The sequence below is a fragment of the Triturus cristatus genome, chromosome 5_2 (genome assembly GCF_964204655.1).
Source record: "Triturus cristatus chromosome 5_2, aTriCri1.1, whole genome shotgun sequence".
Classification (NCBI taxonomy): domain Eukaryota; kingdom Metazoa; phylum Chordata; class Amphibia; order Caudata; family Salamandridae; genus Triturus; species Triturus cristatus.
The window spans coordinates 998,997,045-999,019,026 of NC_140588.1; the positions used below are offsets into that span (position 1 = coordinate 998,997,045).

A 21,982-nucleotide genomic window follows, 5' to 3' on the forward strand; every position below is an offset into this window, starting at 1 on the left:
AATTAGGGCACAGCATCAAGTGCTTTTGGTAGTATGGGAGGCATTTAAAACAGTTGTATGGGGGTGCCGCATGAGAACAACTTATGTGATACATGGGTTTCTTGAGGTGCACCTCATTGAAACTCCTGATAGGATACAGAAACTAGAAATGAATCGAGGAAACAAGCACTGTTAATGAATCAATTAAGCAATCCACAGCAGGGGTCAAAGAGAAACATACGTAGCTAATGCATCGCCTCAAATACCATGATTATAGAAAACACATGAGAACAAGACAGGGTGAGAAGTGTGGGGTGTATTACTCACCTGGCGTATTCAACCAGAACACAAGAGAGCACCAATTACAGAACTGAAAGGCAATATAGGCCGCATGCCCCAAGGAATACTAACAAAATATTTTAGAATTACTATGAGGACATATATGCAGAGATTGTAGATGTAAAGAATTTAAAGGTGTATCTAGAACACACCAAACTGCCAAGTCTCACCCCTGAAGAAAAGGAAGATTTGGATGCATCAATAAAAATGCAGAAAGTTCAGGAGACTTTGCTAACGGAATGTTCAGGAAAATGCCGGGCACTCCTTGCCTTACTACAAAATTTTATTAAACATATGTTACCAAGCTGTGACCAAGACTTTTCACAGTGTACTAAACTGGTGCTCCAGAATGATACCTTGCCAAGTACAACCAGGGAGGCACTGATTGTCCTAATACCTAAAAGTGCTCAGTGTGTACTAGACCGAGCATGCACTGGCCAGTGCCAAACTTTGATTATAAGCTACTTAGTAAGATTTTAGCTTGTCAGTTACAGAAGGTGTTACTGGAGCTGGTCCGCTCTGACAGCAATAGGTTTGCATTGGGTTGTAACGCATCACTCAGCATTAAGCTCCTATGCAGGTCATGTATTCTGCACAAGATGCTCACTTGCAGCCAGCGGTGCTTTCTGTTGACCTGGCAACGCCTTTCAAATTGGTCAGTTGATGATGATTCTTGATTCAAGTGCTTGGGAAATTTGGCATGAGGGAGTTGGCGCTGTGGTAGATCTGGCTACTCTCTACCCATCCCATGACCAGCATAAAAACCACAAAAACAATATAGGATGCCTTCCACGTGGTGAGGGACTTGATAGGGATGCCCATTCTCGCCCCTAATCTTTGCGGTCGTTCTAACTGCTGGCCAGTAGATTCAGAGACCGAGGGAGGAATTTTGGAATTATTATTGCAGACACCGAGTATATCATCTCCTTGTATGCCAACAATATTTCGATTTATCTTTAAGATGCAAAAACAGTGATACCGAGTTCAATTGGTACTGAAAGAGTTTGGTAAATGATCTGGCCTCCAGAATAATGGGAACAAGTTTGTGTATTCCCTGTTATACAAGGTGTTCTTGAGATGCATTTTGTGACATGGGAGCCAGGACTAAAGGCCCGATTTATATGGTGGCAGAAAGGGAACTCTGTTGCAGCGGCATTTTAGTTCTCTCCCTGCCAACATAGTGGTCTGCCTGCCCAATTTAATTTCAGACGGCCATCAGTTTGGCTATGGCAGAGACTGCTGCATCTTCTCCGTGGCCAAATTTCTCTATCGACCCGAGGAGTGAGAAATGGCTACATGTCCGCCCACCCAAGTAGCAATTTTTACTGTCCGTCACCGGCATCCAAACCCTAGCGGTGAGGGACAGTAAAATGTAGATAATGCTCCCCCACCATAGTTGGTGACTCCCATGGCAGAGGGAGCATTATTTTTTATTTTGAAAAAGAAAATCCTGTTTTCAACATAAAACTGTTTGGTGCAAGGTTACATCATGTTGACACAACCCTGCACCAACCAGCGATATGCATTGAAGGGAACTGTTGTAACGGCAGTTCCTACCAATGCTTTATAAATGACCGCCAGCTTGGTATAACGTAAGCAGAAGAGTACAACAATGTTAACCATGATGATTAAATAAACATGGGTTCAGTTCAAAGGGACGTGTAAAGTCAACATAACAGATGCACCAGCTTCCATTTTCTTTGGAGTTCTTGTACTAGAAGACCTGTCAAGAGGTAAAATGCAAATTAACAGTTCCTCCAGAAGAGGAGGGAGAATAAAGTTCCACTGGATCTGCAGAGCCACTTGGTAATCCCAGATCATATTTGAGGTGCCATGCAAATTAATAGATTCTCCTGAGAAAACCAAATGGAGTGGCATACCATTTTGAGTCTGGTTGATTCAAAGATCCAACTTAGGATTCATGAATACATAATAACAGCCTTAAAAATGTCATGCCAGTCACGTCAAGTTTCCAGTTCTAATTTGACCCAGATTCAGAAATTGCTAAATATGCAAGAGCTACTTTTCCTCTTCTCTTGTAAGGATTTCTTCAGAAAACACTAACATAATTACAGCTTTCGAAAAAGAAGCATGTACTTCACAAGAAGCTATGACTGTGTGTTGAATTTGGTGGTGATCTCTATAAGAACACTCTCATGGAACTGTTCCTTACCCCTTCTTCTGGTACCCCTCTTTGATTTGTACTACATTTGACCCCTTGGCACACCATGGGAAAGTTGTTAGTTGCTCAAACACACTTAATGGAAAGTTCAAGTTGGGTGAAAGCTAAGGCTAATCATTTCATATTAGAATAAAAGGGAAAGTTCAATATTTATATCCATTTTTTGCGGTCTGGCTTGACAGCATAGCTGTTGCCATACAATTATGTGAGAATCACAAGGGGCTAGATGTACGAAGCATTTTAGTGGTTTCAAATGGCCCATTCAACGTTTTGCTACTGCTAGAATGTTTTTTTATCGCGTACCAACCCTATTTTGTGAGTCAGTAAGCTGTTACCGTCTCACAAAATAGGGTTTGCGTCTAGCTATTAGGAAGGGCCGTGTAAGAGTGTCCCTTCCTAATAACGAGTCGCACTGGTATGTAGAAATGTCTTGCGACTGAGAATAAGTTCGCGAAACATTCACAGTTACCACCAACTTAAAGTTGCTGGTAACCCATTCACAAACTGGAAGGGATCCACAGAGGACCCCTTCCCATTTGTGAAAGGTGGCGCCAACATTCCCATGGACCACTGCCTGCTCTTAAAAAATGAGAAGGTCGCTTTTCATTTTTATTTTTGAAATGCATCATGTTTTCCTAAGGAAAACAGTTTTTTGAATAAAGCATTTTTTTTGTACTGCATCCAATCATAGACATGGTGGTCTGCTGATCCCAGCAGGCCACCATCCCTGCAAGGGCAGGCCATTCCCAATGGGAGACCTACCTCATAGCTATTAATGAGGCACGTCTATTTGTGACTCCACCCCACTGGGCATCGCAAACTGTGTCTAAGACACATTTGTACATGGGAGTTTGCAATTTCCTAATAGCGAATCGCAAAAATTCCCAATTAGAAAATCACAAATTGACTTTTTGTACATCTGGCCCAAGGAAAAGGACTTTGGCTCCACCCAAATGTTGGGAGCCAGAAGTACGTGTTTTGATTGGGCAGAGGTTTATGTGCTTCCACAAAAAAGTCCTTGCCTTCTACACAGCAGTGATGATTTTGTTTATTTATCCAGATGACTGAGCTTGAACTTTCAAGGGCACACACATGACATTGTAATGCTATTCTAGTGCCTTAATAAGTATATCATTTATGGTGTTTTTCTCTGGTAGCTGCACAGATGGGAGCAGGACAGTCATTAACCTAATGGTTCTTTAGGTCTGAATTGGCAGTGCAACTGTCACCTAACTGTGTGATCAACAAAAAAGAGCTTTTAGAGTCCTACTGGGAGAGCGGCGTAGGCTCGACACATATGTGACCCCCTGAGTACAGGATTTGAGAGGCCAGATGTGTGTGCGCTTCCACTAAAAAGATTGCATGTATTGCACTTTTTGGTTTGTGGCAAAGTTTGTACTCGATGCAGCCAGATTGAGTTTATGTGGCGAGCCAATGATAATGGCTATATGCCTGATCTGTTTCTTATGAAAATTTATGATAAAGGCACTAGGTCTGGGGGGCGTGGCCACGCAAGCGACCAAGATGGCCGCTTGCTGTTGAAGCTCCGTGGTCTGGCCTAGCAAATCCGGTGAATCCTGTGATTCTGACCCCATGTTTGACGGAGCTGGATCGCGGAGGTCGCCCTGATTCCAGCGGACTGCTGCCGAAAATAAACGGACTTGTCCTCGCCGATATATCGCCCTACGAACTTGGACCGAGGAGAGGTGTGGTGCGGAGCCCCGAGATCAACGGCGAGGAGGTGAATGTGCGGGGTAGTGGGTGGGTGGGGGCCCGCTGAAGTTGTGGAGGTACCGGTCACGTAGCGGCAGCGTTGGTCCCGCTCCCCCCGAGACAGCGCGGATTGAAGCGGAGCACGGCTGGGGTAGACCGTGCCTGCTCCCCTGCTCCCGTGCCCGCCATCTTGAGAAGGCCGCGGCGGGGACAGGGCCCGCTGTGGGCCAGAAAGGCTTCCTTCCACTGGCGAGGCGACATGGAGGGCGGGGGGGATCCGTACCAGTGCCAGCTCCTAGATAGCTGTGACAGGCCTCCCGTTGGCATAGTCCCTACTCCCTGCAGCCCGCCTGCACTGCGGCTGAGGTGCTGATCACCCCACGGCCCCCCCAAAACGTGCCCAATTAGCCAAGTTAGAGCCCAACCTGTCTTTGATTGGGGGGGATTTCAATTTGCTAATGAACCCTAGGCTGGACAGCACTGCAACGGCCCCTGACACTAAACCACGAGCGTGCCGCGCAATAGTAGAGTTGTGTGAACAATGCTCAGTACTCGACATCTGGCGCCTACGCAACCCCACACACATGGAATAAACCCACTATTCTGGGCAACACAACCTTTGGACCAGGATTGACTTTTGGCTAGTTTCCCCGGGTATTACCGGTTGGTTCCAGTCAACGGGGATGCTGCCAAGAACATATTCCAATCATACCCCAGTGCAACTTCATCTACGGGTCCCACGACCTCCGGGCTTTGAGAGACTGTGGCACTTCCCGAGCCGCGCCCTACATGATGACCTTTTTAATGCGGAGGTACGCAAAGCCATCGACTAATATTTCTCACTTAATACAGGGTCGGTAGACACCTGGACTGTCTTATGGGAGCCCTCCCATAAGGCATATATTTGGGGAGTTTGCATTTCGAAACACTCCTGAGTTCTTTAAGATCTTCGTAACACACTGGCACGCATAGAGAGGGAACTAGCTTCCCTGGACGCCTCCCCGGCCCACACCTCCGACCAAGAAAGGGAGGGAAGGTGCTTGGCTCTTCTCGTTGAATTCCGAGAGACGGCGGAACAAGAGGTCCTACACCTGGGTAAATATCAGACGGCCAGGCAGTACGGCGAGGGAGAGCGGCCCGGCCGGGTCTTGGCGCAGATGCTCCGTCCCCCATATAGCAAAGCTTACATTACTGAAATACGCACCTCCACAAATCAAACACTCCCCTCTACAACTGCCATTCGGGATGGATTATACACTACCAAAACTGGAGACGACTCCGGGGCACGGGAGGCCTACTTGTCGGAGATTGCCCTGGTGTATCTAGAAAAGGACATGCAGGATTTCTTAGCAAAACCTATATCAGAAGCGGATGTCCTTGGTGCCATAGATATCCTATGGGGCTTCTCTGATCCTGGCCTAGACGGATTCACAGGGGACTTCTATAAGGCGTACAAGGACGTGCTGGCACCGCAGTTAATAGAAGTGTATGCTGAGGCTCTGGAAAGACAATACCTGCCCCCTACACTACGTGAGGTGGTCATTATCCTCCTCCCCAAACCGGGTAAAGACCCAGCCAACTGCTGCTCATATCGACCCCTTTCCCTTTTAAATTTAGACTACAAAATATTTGCAAAGATGATCGCTAACCGTCTCTCCCAGCTAATGGAGTTTATCATCTCCCCGGCCCTGTCGGGTTTTGTCCCCCACCGTCCCACCTACGAACACTTTTCTCGGTACTCCATAGAATCGATCCGACCGTTCCCGCCGCTGCTATACTTTTAGACGCGGAAACTGCTTTCGATTCACTAGAATGGCCCTTTTTCCTCTCGGTGATGCAACGTATGGGCATGCCCATGGTATTCATTGCCACTACTGCTTTATTGTACACTAAGCCAACGGCAAGACTCCGCTTGAACGGCACCCTGTCCGGACCTTTTTCTCTTTCACGTGGTACCCAGCAGGGTTGCCCACTATCTCCTCTCTTGTTTATTCTGGCCATGGACCCTTTAATTCGCCATTTTCAGGAGAGGCACCTGCATAGGGGCCTGCAGTTCAACACTGGTCCCCTGCTGGTCTTGCTCTATGCAGATGATACTATCCTCTATGTTGGACAACTTGAGGAAAATTTAGAACCGTTAATCAGAGAAATACTTTGATTCGGCCGCTTCTCGAGGCTAGGCATAAACTAGCACAAATCGGTAATCTTCCCCCTAACTTCCAGTAAAACTCCATTGGACTGTGCATTCCCTCTTGAGTGGTGCAGAGACTCGGTTAAATATTTGGGCATACATATACACCAAGACCCTGCGCAGATTATCAGCCTGAATTACAGGCGTGCAGTATGTGCCTTGGAGATGCAGGTTTGAACGCTGGCTGCGTTTTCCTCTATCTATTGCTGGCATGGGGGATGCTACTCAAAATGGTGGTAGTACCCAAATTCCTGTACCTTTTTAACAATATTCCTATACCCCTCACAGTTTCTTTTTAACATTACGTTCACACCTCATCAAACTGGTATGGGGAGGGAAACTTGCGTGGGTTCGCTGGCAGGTTCTGACCCTTCCCTATGAGAGAGGGGGTTTGAGGTCCCAGACCTCCACTTGTACTATTTAGTGGCCCAATGTGGCTACGCGTATGCCTGGTTCAATCCAGACGCCCGGATTGCGTATCTGCGCCCTGAGGCTAACTTTGTTTTACCTGAGAAGCTGGCGCTGCCGAAAGGCGTCCCCAAAGACCCAAAAGACATACAAACAGTATCTACTACCAGTTGGGCGTGGAACAAGCTGTGGCGACTTTCTGGCGCCTCTACATTTTATTCATCTGCTCTACCCCTCCCTAACCCCTAATGGTTGCCGATTACGGGAGAAAAGCTGGTGCAACGCACCTTAGCCAAGTTCGAAATCACGAAGATGGGAGACTTGTATCCGGATGGACATGTTCTCTTAGTAACGGACGACGCCCAATTTCAGAACGTCCCTTTCATGGACCAATTCGTATTGAGGCGAATTCGTTCAGCTCTGCGAGCCACTCTACCCACGTTCCCTATTGAACCCGATTCTTTAGCGCCACTAACTTTGGTCATTGAGTGCTCACTTTATCTCGAAGATGTACAAAGCCTGCGTAGGTAGCTGTCCGGTAAGCGATGACAAGGTACGTAAGGAATGGGAGGAAGACCTGGGTCGAGACATTACCGATGATCAATGGGCCAAGTGTTGTGCAGTCACTCGGGAAGTCTCTCTCAACAACAGACACAAGCTGCTACTTTTCAAGTTTTTACGCCGCATTTACTGTACTCTGGCCAAAACACACAGGTTAGACTGCTCCAGGCCACAGAACTGTCAGAAATGTAACGCCCCTTTCGCCGATTTCGCACACCTAACATGGAGCTGCCCTAGACTGCAGACTTATTGGGAACGAATAGACTCTGTACTGGGTTCCATGATTAATCTCACCCTTATCCCCACGCCGGAAGTGGCATTGCTAGGATATACAGTTAATTTCCCCAAGAAAGTAAGGCGGTTCGCATCCCTTTGTCTATTGGCCAAACTGGCAATAGCTTTAGTTTGGGGCTGCAGAAAGGTACCTAGTTTGCTGGGATGGCTACGCAGCTTGGCACACTGTAACCTAAATAGCGAGGTTTATGCCAGCATCGATCCGAGTTCGTCCTGCCCCAAAGACATATAGGGCCCATATCGTGCATATGTGGAATCTCAACAGCAGGGCGCAAACTCACAACTTGCAAGCGGCCTGGTTCTGGAGGGTGTGGGGTAATGACAAGTGGCCATTAGAATGTAAACTACAGGACTTTGAGACTGTTCACTGAGGACATGCCACCATAATTCGAGGGGATGCCGCATATTTATTGATGGGAGGCTTCAGTAGGAGGGACTTAACAGCTATGAATAGATTACTGGGACATGACTACGCAGATGTGAATAAGACACCTAACGGGTGAAAACTTGGACTATCTGGTATTAAAGGCGTGATAACTGATCATTGTGATGCTATGTGACTAATACTGACATGTAACATTGTATAACTGAACCACCATTGCTGTAATGTGTAACTAAGAGAAAACTGGGAAAATAAAGTTTGAAAAAAATTAATAAAGGCACTAGGTCTGAAGTATCTATTGTGAAAAGCGTATTTTAAAGTTTATAGGGATTTAGGTGAGGATTTGTATTACTCTATATTGTACCTATAGATAGGCATTTTTTCTTACATAGAATTTCAGATTGTAGTAGGCCAGGGTTCTGATGTTGGCCACCCATTCTTACAAACCCTGGGAAGTTTCACTGTGATGATTCTTGTTAAATCCTTTTAAGCAGGGTTGTATATTGTTCGGCAAGCTGCATATTTGTACATATTTGTAAGTTTATAACTGTATGTGTGATGGTTGCAAGTTTATGTGCACTTAAATAGGCTGATGTTTGGTAAAGCGTAAAATCAATGTTAAAGGCTTCATCGGTTCATTGGGAAAAGAGTCCATATGTTTGACCTCTTTATTATCAAACATTATGACAAAGCCAGTAGGCTTGAGCTAATCATTGTAAAAAGCATGTGTTAAAAACAGTAGGCTGTTAAGAATGCATTGTTAATACACTGTTTTAAAGCCTGTAGACAGGTTACTTTTTTATATGGAATTTCAGAGTACTGTAGTAGGCAATTGTTTTGATGTTGGTGATCTACTTGAAGAAATTATGGGGTTATAAGATGTGCAAGACAGTAATCCTTATCAGGCTCTATTAGGTAAGATACTCTTATGCTCTGCCAACTGTAATTTGTGTACATTTGTACTTTTACGACTGTATACCGGATGGTTGCCCTGTGGAAAAAGTATGCTCCTTACAAAGGACTGAATTGGTTGTGGTGAAAAGCAAATGATAAAGGCTTTGTTTATTATGATAAATTCAATAGGCCTGACCTATTGATTGTAAAATGCTTATGCTAAAGTCCATATGCTTTTAGGGGTAGATTAATATTACTCTGAATTCAAGCCTACAGATAGATTTTTGAGTACATGGAATCTGCTAAATCACCTTAGTAGGCGAGGGTTTAATGTTAGTTACCCCCCAAAAAACCATGGCTATTCAAGATGTGCACTGTAAACAGCCTGGTTAAGCCCCATTAGAAAAAGTATTTTTCTTGCCGAAATGTAATTTTGTGAACATTTTTTTACTTTTATGACTGTATACTGGATGGCTGCATTGTGGAATGTTTATGCTCGGTACAATGGTTGAGTTGATTGTGGTGAAAGGCCAATGATAAAGGAAATAGGCCTGATTGTTCATTATGAAAAGTTGCAGTAGGCCTGATATGAAAAACATATAGTAAATAGGCATTTAAGGGTAGGTTAATATTACTCGGAATCAAAGCCTATAGATAGTTTTTTGTTACATGGAATCTCCTAGGTTACTTTTGCAGGCAGGGTTTTGGTTTTGATTACCCCTAACCCCTCCCCAAAAAACAGGAGTATATCAGATTTGCACTGTGAACAGCCTTGTTAAGCCTCTTAAGCAGAGATACTATTTTGCTTTGCCGAACTGTAGTTTTGTATCCCTTTGCGATGTTGGGCTATATGCCCGATGGTTGGGAATGATGAATGTCAGTACAGTAGGCCTGAGTTGGTTATGGTGACAAGTCAATAATAACAGCCACGGATTTGATTGCTGTGCAAGAAAATGTTATGCCAGATGCCATTGGTCAGGCTTGTTAATTATGAGAAGGTACTAAGAAGACAGCATATTTATTGGGAAATGAATATGGTAAGGCTAGTAGGCCACTAACAGTGGAGTGTTGTCACATTATGTTGCAGGCCATACAGAGTTGTTTGGTTACATGTAATCTTATAAATTACTATTGTAGTCAAGAGTAATGGTGTTGGCCACCCACTCTGAAAAACATTGGGAGTAGAATGTCACTGTGATTATTCTTGCTGGCCCTACTGAGAGGTGCTGTGTATTGTTTTGTCAACTGTAATTTTGTATATAATTGTAATTTTATAAATGTGTGCATGAGGGTAGCCACCTTCTGTGCACTTCAGTAGGTCTGGGCTGTATATTGTGTCAAGCCCATTGATAAAGGGTAGAGGTCTTATCATTTCATTTGGAGAAGTTCTGTCAAATTGCTTAGATGTGATCTGTTGATAATGAAAAGTGATGACAAAGCAAGTTTGCCTTGCGTGCCTGTTGTGAAATGTATGTGTTAAAGGCAAACCGCCTTTAAGGGTCGATTGTTATTGCACTGTGCTAAAGCGTGTGGGTAGGCATCTTGTTAGATGGAATCTTGCAGATTAATGTAGTAGAAAAAGGATTCTGCAGTTGGTGGCCAACCTGAACAAACCATGAGGATGGATGGTTTGCACTATGATCATCCTTATTAGGCTCCATTGGTCGGAATTGTGCGTTGCTGTGGCAGCTGTATTTTGTACATATTTGTAAATGTATGTTATGTTATGTTATGCACTTTTGTATTGCGCACAGCTGCCCCAGCTAAGGGGCGTCCTGGCGCATGGCAGGCAAAGTGCAACAGAAAGCAGAAAACACAACACCAAAAAAGAGCTAATTAAAAAGAAACGTTTTCAACGCCTTGCGAAAGGCCAAGAGGTCAGTCCGAAGCCGCAAGTCTCCTGGGAGGGAATTCCAGAGTTCGGCCGCCCTCACCCTAAAAGAGCGACCACCCGCCCGACACAACCTGTAACGGGGGACCAGCGCAAGCGCATGGCTTCCCGATCTCAAAACGCGGGAAGGAACATACCACGACAGGAGGTCAGCAAGAATTGGCGGACCAACTCCCCTCAAGATCTTAAACGCCAGACACAACACCTTGAACTGGATGCGTGATTTGATGGGGAGCCAGTGCAAGGATCTCAAAACGCCTGAAACAGAGCTCCTTCGGGGTAGGCCTACGATGGCTCTAGCCGCAGCGTTCTGCACTCGTTGAAGGCGGGTAGTCTCCGCCATATTGGCCCCTACCAAAAGCGAGCTGGCATAGTCCAGGCGAGATAATACCGTGGCCTGGACTATCAGCTGCCTGGTACCACGGTCAAAGAACTTAAGAATGGGCCTCAGCGACCGCAGGATGCCAAAACAACCGGCCGCGATTTTCTTCGAATGGCCCACGTAACTTAGAGCGGGATCCATCCATACTCCAAGATTCCTAAGTTCAGTGACCGGGAAAGGGGCCGGCCCCAGTTCAATGGGCCACCACTTGTCCCCCCACAGTTCCGCCTTCCTGCCAACGATCATGATCTCAGTTTTCTTCGCGTTGAGCTGGAGACAGTTGTTCTTCATCCAGCTTGCCACCGCCCTAAGTCCACTCTGAAACCTGGGGGCATCCCGATCTGCATCCCCGCTGATAGTCACCGCTAGCTGAGTATCGTCAGCATACGAGACCATAGTCATGTCCCATTGCTTGACGATCTCAGCCAGCGGTCTCACATACAGATTGAAAAGAGTGGGACTCAGCGAGGAGCCTTGCGGGACCCCCTGTCTCAGAGGGAGAAATTGGGACTGGTACGGAGGCTGCGCAACGCTAAAGAAACGATCGTTTAGGAAAGAGCGGAACCACTGGAGGGCAGAGCCACCCAGCCCGCCTCCTCCAGGCGATGCAACAGGATAGGATGGGACACGGTGTCGAACGCGGCGCTCAGATCTAATAAGACGAGCGCCGCTGTCTGCCCCGCATCCATCACTGTGCGTAGATGTTCGGCCATGGAGAGAAGGGCAGACTCCGTGCTGTGACCCGCACGGAAGCCATTTTGGGTGGGATCCAAGATGTTAAACTGGATGAGGTGGGCCGAGAGAACTTTGTTGACATAGGCCTCCATTACTTTGGTAGGCCAGGGAAGCAAAGAGATGGGCCGAAAATTTTCAGGCTTGTCTGGGTCCAATGAGGGCTTCTTAAGGATGGGAGAGACCACCGCCCGCTTCCAGCTACGGGGGACCGTGCCCGACTCCAACGAGATGTTAATCAGGGAGTGTATCATGGTCCGACCCACGAACGACTCATCTCTAAAGAGAGCCGAACTGAGAGGGTCGGCGGGGGACCCAGATTTCACCTGCTTTGCCAAGATGTTGAACCCTTCTAATGTCAACAGGGGAAGCGAGTGCAGGGCTGCGACTCCACAGATGGAGACTGGAGACTCAGCTGGAGGTCCTGTGGAAGGAAAGGTCATATAGATGTTTTGGACCTTTTCCTGAAAGAACGCCGCAAGAGCCTCACAGTGAGCAGTAGAGCCCGTCGTAGGAGCATCGGGGCGCTTAGCTAGAAGATCCTTCATCAACTTGAAAATAGTTTTCGAGGGGTTAGAGCTGTGGCCTACTTCGGCCGTATAATACAAAGCCCGAGCACGGCACACAGCCCGATGGTATACTTTGACGGAGGCGAGATAGATAGCTTTTTTACCCGAGTCATACGCCTTCCGCCAAGCCCTCTCTGCACGCCTGCAACTGCCCTTGAGCGCACGTAGGGCACCATCGTACCATGGGCTAGATTCTCTGGCACTGGTCTTACAGGCAGTAAGTGGGATGAGCGCATCGAGCGCTTTAGAGATCCACGCGCAGAACCCATCGTAACCTGAATCAACGGTTACAAACGGCTCTAATGGCTCTGCCGCGAGGACACGGTGCAGATCTTCCAACCGTAATTTGCCCCAGTGCCGCCTTACAATCAACTTTGCAGGAGGGGTGACGGTCCTACCTGACAAAGGGGTACTAATGGCGACCAAAGAATGGTCAGTCCAACCCAAGGGCGAAACGGCAGTGACAGAAGCATTTGTCAGATTGGTGAAGAAGGGATCCAGCGTATGGCCACAGATGTGGGTGGGCTGCTGAACAAGCTGCAGCAGCTGTAAGGCCTCCAAATCCATGAGAAGGCCGCTGACCGCGGGTAGGTCAGGTCTATCGAAATGGAGATTAAGGTCCCCCAGAATCGAAAAGTTGGGGCACCCCACCACCAAGGAGCTAACCACATCCGGGAAAGCGGCGCGAAACGCCGCCTCGCTCCCTGGGGGACGATAGACAACCATCCCCGAAAGCGAAAAGTGAGGAGTGACCAGAATCTTAAACAGCGCACTTTCACATCCCGCAATGGTCAGTGCGGTCCAGGAGCACGTAAGACTAGAACGAATAGCCAGGGCAATTCCCCCTCCCCTAGACGATCGATTAAGGGTACGGACTGTATAGTCCGGGGGGAACGCCAGATTAATAATGGCTGCGTCCTCGTCTTTCAACCATGTCTCGGTGATAGCCACAATGTCCGGGCTTGCATCCTGCAGCAGATCAAATACTGCCTGATAATGTGCCACCAAAGACCTCGCATTAAAACTGAAAATGCGGAGAGCATGCTCCGGGCGGGTGTAACGAGCGGCTGCCACCGGACATGCGGGAGCGATAGAAATAGCTTGCTCCAGAAACCACTGACAGCCAGCACAAAGATAAGGGCCGTCCAGTGGATGAAGGAGGGGTAGACTACAGCCAGCAGTCCAACGTCCCAGGTCACGCAGGGTGTCACAAGAGTATGTCAGCATGGCTGGAAGAAACCAACCGCACCTCGTACCAGCAGGGCCTCGCCAGAGTCCAGCGCGTCCCTAGCGCGGACGGGCGCAGACGGGCAGGACTCTGGCACGACTCCGGCCACGCGACGGCGTCCCAGCTGCGCGTTCCCGCTGCGCGGAGAGGACGACTTTAAATAGGCGTCCCCTGTACTGAAGCGAGCGTCAGGACGCTCTAAGATGGCGCCCGCAAAAGCGCCAAAGCCCCAATCCAAAATGGCGGCCAAAGTTAAGTCGACATGCCCCCTCGGGACCCGGACCCACCAAAACGGCGGTGCATCAAACAGTTTAAGTGCAGGTAAGAGGAGACCCTAGCCCCCCGGCCAAGCAGCAAAGCGCAGGAAGAAATACACGCTGATAAAAGCACTCTAAGTTAAAATACAGCGCTGAGGAGCGACGCGCTAAAACGCTAGGTCACAAGTAGCAACAGAGCCTGACCGCCGTCAAATCCCCCGAGTCCGCCTTAAATAGGCGTCCCCTGTACTGAAGCGAGCGTCAGGACGCTCTAAGATGGCGCCCGCAAAAGCGCCAAAGCCCCAATCCAAAATGGCGGCCAAAGTTAAGTCGACATGCCCCCTCGGGACCCGGACCCACCAAAACGGCGGTGCATCAAACAGTTTAAGTGCAGGTAAGAGGAGACCCTAGCCCCCCGGCCAAGCAGCAAAGCGCAGGAAGAAATACACGCTGATAAAAGCACTCTAAGTTAAAATACAGCGCTGAGGAGCGACGCGCTAAAACGCTAGGTCACAAGTAGCAACAGAGCCTGACCGCCGTCAAATCCCCCGAGTCCGCCTTAAATAGGCGTCCCCTGTACTGAAGCGAGCGTCAGGACGCTCTAAGATGGCGCCCGCAAAAGCGCCAAAGCCCCAATCCAAAATGGCGGCCAAAGTTAAGTCGACATGCCCCCTCGGGACCCGGACCCACCAAAACGGCGGTGCATCAAACAGTTTAAGTGCAGGTAAGAGGAGACCCTAGCACCCCGGCCAAGCAGCAAAGCGCAGGAAGAAATACACGCTGATAAAAGCACTCTAAGTTAAAATACAGCGCTGACATGCACTAGATGGCTGGCTTGTAGGAAGTCACCTAAACCAACACAGTAGGCTTGAGTTGCTTGTGCTGACCAGCCAATGAGAGAGGTTATAGGCCTGATTGTTTATAATGAAAAGTTACGATCTCGGCAGTCGGCGTGACATATTGATTGTGAAAAGCATATGTTAAAGTCCATAGACATATAAGGGTATATTGTTATTCTCTATACTGAAGCCTGTGGATAGGTTTTCCGTTACGTGGAGTCCTACAGATTAGCACAGGAAGGAAGCATTTTGGTGCTGTTAATCCCTCTGACAAACCTTAGGTGTAGAAGATTTTTGCTGTCCAAAACCTTGTTAGGCCCTCTTAAAAGATATTGTATTTTTTTTTTTACACCTGTAATTGTATATACTATGCAATTTTATGCCTGATGGTTGCCTTATGGGAACACCGATGCTCAATACGGGTGGCCTCAGATGGTTAAGGTGATAAGCCATTGGTAACAGGCCTGATTGGTTGACTAGGAAAACATGTTTTTGTTGCCGTAGGTCTGATCCGTTTATTATGAAAAGGTAGGATAAACACACTAGGATTGACATAATGATTATCAAAAGCATAGGTTAAAATCAGCAGGTATGTAATGGTGGATTGTTATGTTACTGTATTAAACCCTGCAAAGAGGTATTCTGTTACACTCAATGTCAAATTAACTTTGTAAGGAATGATTTTGGTGTTGGTTACTGCCTCTGACAAAACATAGTGGGAGAAGATCTGCACTGTGATCATTTTTTCTAGAATCTCTTCTTAGATGTCTGCCAGGATCTTGTGATAAGAAAAATCATTAAATAGTACATGCATCCATATATAGCCATATAGATACATAGAGGGCCTTTGGGTCCACTCTGTTCCGCCATTGGTCTGAGTGTCATGGATTGAAGCAGAGTATAAATGACAGTGAGCTGCATGGGGTAATCATTCAGTCTGTATCAGTCTTGGCTCCTTTGCCCTCTAAATGATGACGTTTTTTTATTACATGTGCAGATCCCCTAGAAAATGAGTGCGCTTCAATCGCACGACTGGCTGGCGAGTCCTTCTGTTTTAAATTCCCACCTTTTTATAGTTCCCTTTTCATTTCTTTACTTCTTCTCTTTTTATTATTGTGATCCTTAAAAGGATGCTACAGTGCTCCAGGCAGTGCTAATGACTTGTTTGCTTGCGCTGATCTTGGCTGCAGTGCACCACTTGCCACAAGGCCTCTTTCTAAAGTAGGAGATTATGGAATGTTGTCCATAGTGTATCGTTGGTTTGCCATTCCAAGGTGGCCAACACGTTGGTTCTGTACGTGGCGGCCATGCTACAACTTTAAATCGCAATAGACTGTTCACAATACCTTTGCAAGATGAATACCCTCCGCTATGTTTATTTTTGGTATTGCAAACATATGCCCGTGTTTAGAAGCCAGCATGTTTTCTTTCTTTCTTTCTTTCTTTCTTTCTTTCTTTCTTTCTTTCTTTCTCTCGTTCTCTCGTTCGTTCTCTCGTTCGTTCTCTCTCTTTCTCTCTCTCTTTCTCTCGTTCTTTCTCTTTCTCTCTTGCTTTCTCTCTTTCTCTCTTGCTTTCTCTTTCTCTCTTGCTTTCTCTCTAGCTTTCTCTCTAGCTTTCTCTCTCTCTCTTGCTTTCTCTCTTTCTCTCGTTTACTCTTTCTCTCTTTCTCTCTCTCTCTCTTTCTCTCTTTCTCTCTCTCTCTTTCTCTCTCTCTTTCACTCTCTTTCTTTCCTTCCTTCCTTCTCATGTGTTGTTGTGGTTGTGTCAGGGTGAATGGAAGGATGAGTCAGAGGAATGATGAATGGATGCGCGAGCGCAGAGATGAGCGACAGTGCATACCTGATGACGTATTGAGTGTGTACACCCATCAGTGACACAAAAGACACTTTCATTTATGAGCCACACCTATTAGCATTAGCAATGCTTGTCTGTACCCGAGGCTATTACTAATGGCATGCATTGTTTAGCTGGCCTTTTTTCTTTATCTTCGCAGTGCAAGCACTTAACTAAAATTATAGACCATGTTCATCATGTAAACTTTGTAATTTTTTTATGTTGTAGAGTTGGTGACTGCAGAAGTGTTCGCATGTGATGCATCTTTTAGAAAAGCAGAAATGTTGCCTACTTTGCCGCCACTGTTTACACCTGCACTGAATGAGTATTTTTTAAATTAGGAAGTCGTGATATTTAAAGTTAATCACCGTAGAGTTTAAGAAAGTCCCTAGTAACCTTTTCAATTTGTCAATATCAAAAGGTTTTGGTAACCACTGTCACCCTGCTCTCCATCCTTCCCAACTAGTTAGAAACTGCCAACACCTGCAATAAGAATCGGAAAATGTTTCAGAAAATAAAAAGACAATGAAGTCACTTTAAAGAGTTTTGGAGCTTTCCTGACAAAAATATAATCCAGGCAGTGCACATGTGACCCTGACCTCTGACCCTCCTGTCCCCACCCCTAAATGCAGTTTCTTTACTTTCAAACTGGATGGTGACTATGGAAGTAGCAGAGTAGGGTAGATATGCTTTAGAAAACCTATGCAATGAATCATACCGTTGAGTCAATTGCGGGAATCACATAAAGACTTTGTTTATTTTTCCAATCTTGCAGTCCAGTGAAGCCCGAGTTAACTTTGTGGTAATGAGACAAGCTGGTGCACAGGTTCCTGATATTATCGAAGATGGCGGCACGTCCAGCAACGGGAGCAGTAGCAGCAGCAGCAATGGAGGAAGCCCAGTTCGTCAGCGGCGGAGGCCAAACCAGAGTACCTACAAACGGAGGTCAACTTACCTGAAGGTGAGGTCTGCTGTTTGGTGGAGCTGTTTACTTGTTTTATTTTTATTCTTATCAGTTTATGGCTTTAGTCTCCTAATTTGTGCTGTCAAAAATGTAGAACTACTCTTACACCCTGGTTCTTTTCCATTCTCAGCCTTCGGTACCCTGCTATCTAGTGGAGTTTGTCGTAACCTGCTGGCTGCAAGTCTTTTTGGTCATGTCACCAACCAGATGACCGATGCAGATGACCTGCAAAAACTCTGTCTCTTGACTGAGTAACTGCAGTCCAAAGCATGATTTCACTCTGTGCACTGCCATCAATATAAAGCCCCTTCTGAAGTGCCTGGCTTGCATGCAGAGTAAGGGTGAACTGATTTCCAGCCACTGGCTTTTAATTATCCGGATGTAGTCAGGAGGGATGTACATCTTCTACCAGGCATGGTCTGGGACTCCTTTGCAAGGCATTCTACCAAGGCCCTCTTGCCTCGATCTAGAGGACACCCTCTCTAGTTCTGTGCAATATTCCATAGAATAGATGTCATGATTCAGTTGGGGGTGCTGATGAACCTTTCGCAGCCAGACTTCCTTCTGCTGTGGTGAGTGTTGCACCATCATCAGGTCTAGCGTAGCCCTTTATCTTGGTGCAGAATTCCCCATCAGTAGTTCACCTCGGGAATTTGCCAGCCTCTCATACCGGTCACGGTTTTCAAGGCCTGTTGAGCTACTCTACTTCCAGGGCTTGGGTCAAATGACAAAGTCTCAGTTCCTACATTTCGGGCAAACAAAGCCCTTCATCAGGGGAGTTTGCACCGTCATGAGTGAGTTAACGTGACTCTGACGTCTTAGTCGAGGATCGAAAAAGAGTGCGATCCTGAAATGCATTGGGTCTGCATAAATATGATTTACTTAAGTCTTCATGTCAAGAAATGAATGAGATGAATTCTGGAATTGATGAGTAATCGTCTGAGAATTTAATAAATTCATATTGATACCTGATGAACGTTTTAACGCCTGATTAATATTGGATTACTCCACTTGTGGACATTTGGCTGTGCATACAGGGGACGCTACCCCTGGAGTGCCGCTTTTCTTCATTTCATAGTTATGCTCTTGGATCAGTGAGTGATAGCCTGCTTGCACGCACTAATTTGATTTCCTTATATAAGAAAGTTTGTCATTTTTGGTCTATTCTGGAGTGCATGCACCATCTTGCTTGAAAGTCTCTGTTCCCTCTGGTGACTTTGGAGACTTGTATTCTGGAGTACATCCTAGATTCTACTGTGGGCAGTGTCTGTCCTCCCAGCTTGATGTGGCATATCCTTTTCTTGGCTCATCCACCACCCCACAATTGAGCAGAATAGTTGAGAAGGGATGTGCCTTCCTATTTGGAAAATGTAAGCCTTGTCTATAGGAAAATCAGAGGACATCTGCATCCCTCAGTTTTAGGGCATTCCAATTGTGTCTGGCCAAATTACAAGAGGCACAAGAAGCAGCAAATGCACTGGCCTACCTTTCAGGCCAACCAACTCTGCACCTCTGAGTATGCTTGCTCACTTCCCTCCCTGCTGATCTAGAGCTGCAAAGAACAGGAGTTTTCATTTGTCTTTGTGATGACTCTACAATGCTCTTAAGAAATTAATCAGCACTGGTGGTCCCTCCCATAGGTATTCTGTCTCTGTAGGTTTCTCTTTGCTGGGTAGACTGTCCTGCCCCATTTGGCCAAGCACAGCAGGATAAGGAGTGTGGTATAAGCCTATCCAGCTCCCCTCTAATCAGAGTGCATGTTTTGCCTCTCTGCTGTATTCCACCCCCAACTCTTCCTTGAATGCTAGAGTCAAAAGGGTGAGTACTCTATCCTGCTCCTTCAGCCTTCAGTGCCAATGAAGGTCCTACTATCTCTGGTGCAACTCCTGCCTATCCATTGCTGGCACCGCTAACTGTGGTGTGGTTTCTCTAACCCTATGACAAGCCCAGACTCCACTTCTATTTCCACCACCATTACAGGTCCAGTCTTGCTCAAGTCCTGAATCTGATCAAGATACTTCAGCGGGTCCCCATGGATGGTTAGTACTATAATGGATTTATGCCTATTGCCAAGGAGGACCTGTGCTTGGTTTATCCAGACATTGATGCACAGACTGGTATTGGACACCACAAAGACCTGGACCTGCCCAGAGGCTACCATGCAGTCAGATACGGCTTTGGAAAGGTTGTCTATATTCTCCCACTGCAGTATCAAGGGGTTTAGACTAAAGTGGCTGAAACAGCTTTTCAGTTCAAGCCATTGCTGGAAAAAGGGCCCAGTTTAAATTCCGGAAGATGCCATCATCTAAGCCAACAATCTCACACTGCTCCATAACTGTTGGACTCCCACCCCACCCTCCCCCGTAATGATCCAGTCTGTTTATTGCTACCCCTGCTGAGGCTAGGCCATAATCCAGAATGGGACATACAGTCCTGAAGTACCTATTTCCATAAGATATGCCCTTTCTACTCTTTCCCTGATTTCTTTACATTGCCAGTGTTCACAATTCACACATGTACATCGATAAAATAATTAGTGCTTTAGGAGAAAGCTTCTTTCCCATAACTACTCTTCCCCGGAATTGGTATTTTCATAGATTTATATGATACCCACTCCTCACTCCATATGAGGCTGTGTTTAATTTAAAATCTGAGGTATGGGGGGAGGAGCCTAGCGCTTGACCAAGATGGCCGCGTGAGCCCGGAGCTCCCGCTACCCTCGCGCCCTCGGCACTTATCCTGTCCTAAATCCTGAATTTCATGCACAGAATCTTGCAGATGAGTCACAGCTGGGGCGACTGACGCTGTCCGGGCGAGGTTCGCCCACCGGGGACCGAAGTTGTGCGTGGCGGAAGATTGCGGCCTACCTCCGAAGGATGCCAGGGGCTTGCATTGGCAGGATGCCCGGCCACTAATTGAACAACAGCGGCCCTAGGAGGTGTGAACTGACGGACGGATGCCGCTGCACTTTCGCTTTCGCTTTCTCGCCCTTTGTTTGCTCTGGCTTGGGAGCGCTTCACGCATATCCTCCTCTGACTGGAGGACCTCCATTCGGTCCTGATTGACTGTGGTAGTCCTATTTGACCCTGTTGCCTCTAGCTGCGTGAGGGACGGCCTTTGGCACTTGATTGTCCTGCTGTTCGGGATGTCGACCAAATCGGAGGCGGACAGGTCGAAGTCTAAGACTACCCGGCGGGGAGGCTATACCCAATCCAACAATATGGATCGTTATGCCCAGCAGAAGTGGTCGCCCGGTGGATCAGGACAGTCGCTGGAAGTGCAGAAGGCCGATTCACCCCCTGCCTCGGAGCCATCGCTGCAGGATATCAAAGGGGCGATAGATGGGATGCAATCTTCGATTGGGCGACAGTTTGAGACCCTGGCGCACAAGGTGGACATGATTCTGATCGATGTCAACTTGATTCGCGCGGACCTGGGCAAAACCAACGAGCGGGTCAAGTCCCTGGACCTCAAGACCACTGGTCTAGCGGACGATGTCTCGGAACTTCAGGCTGAGGTTCGTAAGTTGCGAACCGCGAGTGACCTCTCCGCCCGCCGGCTCGAGGACTTCGAAGGTCGGGCCCGGCGCAATAATGTGCGCCTTATTGGGGTCCCGGAAACCTCAGAGGATGTCTCTGTGGATTTACTCGTCGAGGATTTGGTGGTGAATCATCTCGCGCCTAAGGGCCTCAGCAAGTTCTTTGCGGTGGAGCGGGCTCACCGAGTGCCTGGAGGACGGCCTAAGGTGGGAGCCCCCCCGAGACCGATTGTAGCCCGGATCTTTAATTTTCGGGATCGAGACGCTATCCTGCAAGCATTGAGGGTGACAGGCCCGGTCCCTTTTCAGAACGCCTCTGTGAGTTTTTATCCTGACTTCACCCAGATGGTGCAGAAACAGAGGCAGAGTTTCCTGGGGGTGAAGCGGCGGCTCAGGGATATGGACCTGAAGTATGCCATGCTTTTCCCCGCCAGGTTACGTGTGGTGTATGAGGACCGGACTTTCTTCTTCGAATCACCGGACATGGCAGGGGACTGGTTGGATGCGCTCCCTCGGAGGCGGCCCGGCCGGGACAGCGTGGACGGAGCGGAAGGCGATCGTGATGGACAGAAGTGATACCTCCGGTGTTGGCACGTATTGACTCGGCCCCGGACAGTGACTCGCACCTTCCTGCAGTAATGAGAGGGCGGCGGGGGGAAGATAGGAGCTCTTTCCTCCCTTGGGGTACTTTTTGTAGATTTGTTTTTGATAGGGCGACCGGCACACTGCAAGTTGGGGGGGCTTTGTAAGCTGACGCAGGGGTGCAGGGAGGGGGGGGATTTGGGATGTTGGGGTTGTTGTTGGGG

The 21,982-nt window shown here is 47.5% G+C and overlaps 1 protein-coding gene across 5 annotated transcripts in view; it reads left to right on the plus strand.

Moving 5' to 3' along the window:
* LOC146829564 (ligand of Numb protein X 2-like) overlaps window positions 1–21,982 on the plus strand; it is a 198,841-nt gene that overhangs the window by 137,948 nt on the left and 38,911 nt on the right. For all 5 annotated transcript variants that reach the window (XM_085608267.1, XM_085608266.1, XM_085608263.1 and 2 more), the window contains exon 6: window positions 17,450–17,635. In XM_085608267.1, coding sequence (XP_085464393.1) covers window positions 17,450–17,635 — 186 coding nt within the window. The remainder of the gene's footprint in view (window positions 1–17,449; window positions 17,636–21,982) is intronic.